This window comes from Arachis ipaensis, chromosome B05 (assembly GCF_000816755.2).
Source record: "Arachis ipaensis cultivar K30076 chromosome B05, Araip1.1, whole genome shotgun sequence".
NCBI classification, from domain to species: Eukaryota; Viridiplantae; Streptophyta; class Magnoliopsida; order Fabales; family Fabaceae; genus Arachis; species Arachis ipaensis.
Window position 1 is genome coordinate 18,014,062 of NC_029789.2, and position 7,536 is coordinate 18,021,597.

The 7,536-nt window shown below is 30.9% G+C and overlaps 1 protein-coding gene and 1 pseudogene across 2 annotated transcripts in view; one reads left to right on the top strand and one right to left on the bottom strand.

Annotated features, from left to right (window-relative positions):
- LOC107640290 overlaps window positions 1–4,184 on the bottom strand; it is a 5,961-nt pseudogene extending 1,777 nt beyond the window's left edge.
- Window positions 5,696–7,536, top strand: part of LOC107643186 (probable fucosyltransferase 8) — a 5,619-nt gene continuing 3,778 nt past the window's right edge. Inside the window, exons 1-3 of one of the 2 annotated variants that reach the window (XM_021123248.1) lie at window positions 5,696–5,949; window positions 6,543–6,854; window positions 7,417–7,477. In XM_021123248.1, coding sequence (XP_020978907.1) covers window positions 6,564–6,854; window positions 7,417–7,477 — 352 coding nt within the window. In that variant the 5' untranslated portion in view covers window positions 5,696–5,949; window positions 6,543–6,563. The remainder of the gene's footprint in view (window positions 5,950–6,542; window positions 6,855–7,416; window positions 7,478–7,536) is intronic. The other variant, XM_016346770.2, reaches the window with a different exon arrangement.

The window sequence follows — 7,536 nt, forward strand, 5'->3', positions numbered from 1 at the left end:
GAGGAAGCGAGCGATGATGCATCCATAGCTCGGAGTCACGTCTTTGGATCCTCATTTCGTCAAGATGAACCGACATTGAGTCAAGGTATGTCTGTTCATTTCCACAATGACACAGATTAGAACTTGCCATGTAAATTTTTTAAAGTACGTTTGATTTTATGACATGAACATGAAATGTTTTAGTGTCCTAAAGCATAAAGATGTTTTGATTCATCTATTGAACATTTCAAAAGATCATCTGCTAACAGTTTAAGTTGAGCAAATAAACACAAACTGCAGCTCCGGTCATTTCACATGGAAGAGAAACATAGAATGAGGTTTGTGGTAATTGTGAATGATATGAATGCACACAGATGAAGTACCTGAGTCCAAGAGTGGTTATGATGAAAACTGTAGTGAACTATTTTCTAGGGAACAAAAAAAGTGCATGGAATTGAAATTCCTCCAATTTTGAATTGGATACCAAATATACATAGAATCTTAAATCATATAAAAAACTTGAAACTAATACCGAAGTTTGTAGAGACCATGTAACAGTTACTAAACCCAACTCTGCCTATGTTACATAGCCGGTCCCAATCCCAAGCTCGGATAAAAGAGGAGGGTTGTGCTAGGCCTTTGACAACTAACATAAAACTTTGTCGAATTTTCATGACATAATACAAATGTCGACTTATCAAGTCAAACAAAGGAGTAGGTCAAACTTAAGCCATGTATCTTTTCCAAGGAAAACTAGTTTTATGTCTCACAAATTTGCATAGCAATAAGCATCCTTAATAAATTGAATATCAATAATGCTTGCTGTGTTGTTCACCTGCATGTTTCCAATCAGAAGTGCGAAAAGGATGAGCCCCATAACAGCTATTGCTATGGAAAACCACACCTCTTTACTGTAGGTGCTGGTTGAAAGCCCTTGGCCAATTGTACTGTCAAACACAAAACAGAAGGAAGCTCAAGCTTGTTAAAAATTTGCCAATGCATATTTAAATTGCAATGATTTTCTCCAATGTTAAATTATATTACATATGACATTCCCTTGATTTGTTATGCCTATATGGATATCCCTTAGGTTACTTATTTTAACTTTACAGGGGAGTCCCTACTGAGATTTGGAAAATCTTTAAGATAATACAATTGTAAGTGCATATTTATCCACCATTATTTATTACATTTGACCTTACACTAAGATAACAAGATCATAGGTTCAAACCACAGAGTTAGCCACTAATGCAGGACAATTTGTGCCAAGATGGCGCATATATATACTATCTAAATTTTCTGAATTCGTCATTGCCTACTGCTTTTGCTAGTTATATAGTGTAGGCAGTGCAACAATTTACCTCAGATTTTGAAGGCCCCACCATAAACAGTAACAGAACTTAGGAAAGACTTCAACAGAAGCAACAATACCACTCTTGATTGCTTGAGCAAAGATTCCATAATTGAACTCACCATCAACAAAGCACTTCTTTACAAGAACATCCTCACTGACATTTTTCCAAGCATCAAACCCTGGGATGTGCTTATTGGTACTTCCACAGTACAAGAAATGACTGTTACATCTATTATCTTCAAGACAAACATTGTTCCAACATGTGTCATTGCGTTCTATGGCAAGTAAGTACCAAACGGAGCCAGTTATCTGGAACAAAGTAGAAGAATGTTCTTAGTAAAACTTTTTACACTGTCAGTCTACGACGTATCAATCATTATGCCTATGTTCTTAGTTTATAAAATCCTAAACCTTTTTTTTCTCATAAACAGTTGAAATGTTGCACTTTTGAGTTGAATCCTTGGATTTATGGATGGAATTAGTATGAAAGGACTAATTCGTCACCATTTTTTGAATGGTGAGAGATGAATTCATCATTTTGAAATCTTGGTGGACGACTTTGTCCTCTATATGGTGACAAATTCTTGATTTAGTAGGCTAGTAGTAGAGATTAGTGGTGATACTTTTGGTGATTCTTGCTATAAACAAGACATCTCTAATTAATTAAAAGTACATATGATGATCAAATGAGGACCCTAAAGAATAATAAGAAGGTTCAATCATGCAACATGCACTTACATGACTAGCTAGCATAAACCAAATCAAATAGTAAATGGCTCCAAGCAGTGCATTTTCTGCAAAAACACCAGCTGTCTTTTTAACTTCCGATGCTAATGGAAGAAACCTTAGAAATCTTGGAAAATATTGCAGGATCACAGTTCTCAACAGTGCCGTTTTTGTACTCAATACCTCTGAATGTCTTGTTTTGTATAGATATTTCCACACTATAATCTGCATTAGAAACATGTAGAAAATGAACCATATTGACAAAGCAATTTTCAAATATAACTAAAATCATCATCAACTTGTATTGAAGTTAGAAGTTTTGTTCAGTAGCCCTTGACATTTCAAAAGGCATGGTTTTCAAACCTGTGGCATAGGAAACACAGACATGAAGTCGATAATGAAATATCGCTGTAAATATCTACTGGCAATTTTTGCAGGATCTATGACAAGTTCACCTCTTCCAAACACACGAGATGAAGGCGCGATATAAGCAGTTCGGAACTGAAAGCTTATGCGCAGGAGATAGATAAAATCCAATACAGTCCTCAGTGCTGCTGTAAAATTCGCCAGCGTGCTATCTATGGCGAGGCAGAATGACTTGACGTTGAAGTAAGGGAGATAGAAGAAGAAAGGGTCAACAGCTACTGAAAAAATGCAGAGGATCTCAAAGAACTTGTTCCAATGGAGAAGGTGCTTGTCTTGAGGATCAAACACTTTCTTCTCTGAAACTTTGAGATCTTCAGGGAACACTGCCCAAGTAGTTACACCAGTTTTCAGTGACCTTCCAAATGTTCTGAGTCCTGCTGATCCTTTCTTCACTCCTAGCCTAAAGGATTGTGACGGATTCTTCCTTGCGCGGCCGCCAACATGGAAGATCGATCTTAGCCTATCCATCAAACTTGGTCTGCCTGAGAATGACATGTTAGAATCAAGATCATCCAACCTGCATTATACACTCTATGTTAGCTTCATTATTGGCCTTTGAATGAATTCGTCACAATGACATAGAGATACTAACAAGAGACACAATTTATTTTTTATTTTTTCTTTCATTATTTCTATCAAATTTTGATAATTATATTTTTCTTCCAAAATTTTTTGTACGGAAAAAATAAAGTAAATTAAACTTTCATAAATTTATTCTAGTTTATCACCAAACAAAATATAAGAACACTAATTTTTGTATCTTGTTCTTAATGTCCTGTTCTCAAAATCAAACGCAATGTAAGAGACTATTTTGTATCACTTTTTTTAGGACCAAAATGGTAGCCTACTCTTAATACTTACCTTGTATCATAACCATGATAATCATGAAACTTTTATGTATGTAAGTAACACGTGTGAACATTTGAAGCAATTGTGTCTTTATTGTGTATAAGAATTTGTGTACCTTACAAACTTCTCCCTCTGGCCTCCAATATACTGTGACTTGTAACCAGTGTCAAACATTTTGAGGAAATTACATAGATACCTCGCCAGGAATTGGTGATCTTCCTAGCAGTTTCCTGTCTTGTTATTATACCAGATAGTTTAGTATCCCATTTCCTGCAATGCAGAGAGAAAGAGAAAAAAAAAAGGTAAGCCAAACATGTTGGAAATTTTTTTTATTTAATTCAAAGAAAACTAATTATGAAAAAAAAAAAGGTGACAAATGGTCCTTAGGAAATAATGTAATTGCTTATTCATCCAAGGCTAGAAACCTATCTATCTAATGTTCATTGGGTTGTGTTCTTATTGATTTGATCATCATAATGCTAATTTCTAAGAATGATTTGTTTAATTTTATTTTATTTTTTCCCTTCAAAGATCCCTAATTTCCATGTTCATATTAAAGGAGAGGTATACATAATCATGTAAATACAATGTTGAAATGCACAATTGAAACAACATTAAATTAGGAAGGTTAAAAAAATAGAGGAAGACTTACTTATGAGAATTTTTAAGGCTTTGATCTGAAGAATCAAGAGAGAAATGACATAAGATGCAGATTGATGAATAAAGAAAAGAATGTTTTTGTTTGTGATGACAAAGGAATTGGAATTAAGGTGGTTTGGTTTGGTTTTTGGAGTAGATTTAGGTAGTTTAGACCGTTATGGTAGTTAGGATTATTGTCCCCGCCATGTATGCATGCCATCACAACCATCACACGTGCTATACTATATTTATTTTTCAGATATCACTCAAGTCTTCTTGCTATTTTACTTATGATATCACAATTGTCTTTTTTTAGTCTTCAAATTTTATAAACGTGACTCGTATTAGTCCTTGGGACAATTTCCGGCACAAAAACGTTAATGAAATTCTGACATGGACAACCAAATGTCATGCTCGAACTTGTAAAACGGCATCGTTTTGGTTTTGGTGCTTAAATAGTTCAAAAACGGCGTTGAAACACTTATTTTAAGAAAAAAAGTTTCAATAAATACTACTTACGATGTTTTTTTAGACTATTAGGGTGTCAAAATAAAAATGACGTCGTTTTACAGAATCAACGTGATATTTGGCTATCCACATCAGCGTTCCGTTAACATTTTTGTGTCGAAAATTAATTTATAGACTAATATGAGTCACATTCGCAAAATTTAAGAATTAAATAGAGGCAATTAAAATTTCAGAGACTAAATTGAGGCTTGTATACAAGTTGATGGACTAAATTGCATACAACTTTATCCGGAATTGTAAAAATCTACACATATTATTATTTAAAGAAAATATGTATATAATCATACAGAAATTAAAACCATATCCGATCCTGACTTTTATATAATAACTTACTAGTAGAAAAGATCTCCTTAGATGTAGAGACTTCAAAATGTATAGTATATTGCTCATAATTTTATATGAAAAAAGGTATATTTTTCATAATCAGTTACTATTATTTGTTTGTTATCAATGTATCACATATATTCATGTTGAAATTAAAAATATATTATGAAATTAAAAAGAATGTATAACTATCAAGGATCTCGCAAATTAGGAAAGATCCTATCACCACCAAAAATTTCCGATGAGGCCAAAAAACACGTTGAAAAATTTATAGCCACTAGAACCTTATCCTTTTTCTGAATGTAATATTTTTGTTATTTTCTTATCATTGGAAATCTCCTTTTTTTTATTGTGTTGATTGATGGTCGGATCTTTTGTATTCATTCTCACATAATCCTATTATATTTTTCTTGGAGTAAAATAACAATTATATTCTCAAAAATTTTAATTTTGGACTAATTATTTTTTTTAAATATTAATTAAGTCTTTTGCGATAATAAATGATAGACATGTATGTCTTTTCGTCAATAGATGATGCGAAACGAAATAGGATTGTCTATGCATTTCGTTATTTACAGTGGTGTGTGTATTCCGTTATTAACAAAACCTTCGTTATTTTTTGAGTTTTCATATAACTTTTATTAGCGACTATTTATTTATCATAAATCCTACCAAAACAGGTAGAGTTCGCTCCAAAAATGGTTGATTATCTTTGTGACAATTTTTTATAAATAAATATGTCACTTTATTTTTTTTTTAAGACATTATTAGTCCTCTGTTTATTATAAAATAAATATCAATATATTTGTACTCCTTTCACACTATAGATATCAATTAGATTAAATGTATTGATAATATGATATACTTAATAGCCTTGACTTTTTTAGTGAGGATATGATTCTCAATGAACATTTCAAGAAAGTAATTGATACCTTCTTAAAACACACAATTTGAATTGCTTAGCCTCAAATTATGCTAAGCCTATTCAAAGGGGAAAAAACAAAGAAAAAGTTGAATCTAGAAACTTATGTATTTTAACAAGGTTGTCTCTGATTATACCCCCCAAAAAAATACTGTCTTTGTGGTGCCTCTGTACAGAACCCCTGAATATTTTCTCCCACAAGGTATTTTTTTTTTTTTTAAATTACGGTCACTAGGACTAATCTGGTTTGAGGAGTTGACTTTTTTCCCATCTCTTTATTGTTTATTCTTCTGTTCTGTAAATGTTTTTTTGATGGATCCTCTTATTTGAGAAGCACACTTATGAGTTAGAATCATATAACATATGTGTTTCACTTAGCTTTATAAATATCCTGTAGATAAATTCCTAAGTTTTGAATAATCATAATCGTGTTGATATAGCATAATTCATGATATATAGTTATATACCCTTTGTTTATTTTTCGAATAAATTCCTTACATAATTCAGAATTGAAATGATATACTCAGATTAAAGCTTCAAGAGTCTAGATTAATTCTATGATGTTCTGTTTATTGGATGATGATGATGATAATAATAATAATAATAAAAATGGTAAGATTATTTTATTTATTAATGAATAATGACATAATTATGATCATATATCTAAAAAAAATGAACCATGCTAAATGTAGTGATTTTATATGATTTTTTTAATTACAAATAGAATAATAATGCTAAATAAAATATATATATTCTTATTGTTCTCACATCTTGATTGATTATTATTTTTGGCAGTAAATATCTAATTTAAGGGCCATGGAAATACTTGATGATGCAATTGACAACATGGGGTTGAGTAACAAAAAAGTTTCAAAGCTTCTACTTGTGCTTTTCATAGCTATTCCTTTGGTTTTCATCACAATTGCCTCAATGTGCAAAATCTCAAATAATTTTCTTCCTTTTGAGGGGTTTCAAAAGGTATTATTAGGAGGAAAATATCAGAATAATAATATTATTAGCATGGAATTGGAAGGAAGAGGAATAGTCCAAAATATGACACATGAGAACTTAGGAGGAGGAGGAGAAGAAAAGAATAATACTATTGAGGTAAGCAACATTGTAAAGTTATAATGTCCTTGTTATTTTTTATATATGATTTTAGTTTAAATAAGTTTTAAATTTCTTGCAAATTTATTTATTTATTTTTTAGTTCTTTGTAATTTTTGTCAAATTCTTTTAAAATTTAAGATATTTTATTTTGGTCTCTATTATTTCCTAAATATTTATGTATTTTGTTTTATGGGTTAATATTTACCAAAGCAAGTTAATAGTAGGTCTAAAATAAATTAGACAATAAACTAAACAAAAATATATGAGTTTTAGATAATAAAAAAAACTTAATTTTAACCCAATAATTTCAACCTATATTTTTTATATCATTTTTATTTTTGGATAAAATTTTAGATATTTGAGGATTGGCCTAAGAAAAACAACTACTTATGGCAAAAATAATCATCTAAAAAATGAAATTGGGTGAATAAGTTGTGTGTGAATCAAAATCAAACTCTCTAAAATTATTAATTAGGAATTTTGATGATACTTTTTTTTTATTTTTAACTTGTAATTCATTCTAAAGTCTAATCTAAACTTAATTAATGGCTAAATTAAGGTATTTCAAGGGAAAGTTCAGAATAATTGCACTGCTTCACAAGGAACAGTAATAGGTGGAGGTTAGTTATATGCTTCTTTTTTTTTTTTCTATTTTTTTCAACTTAATTTTTTTCGTTTT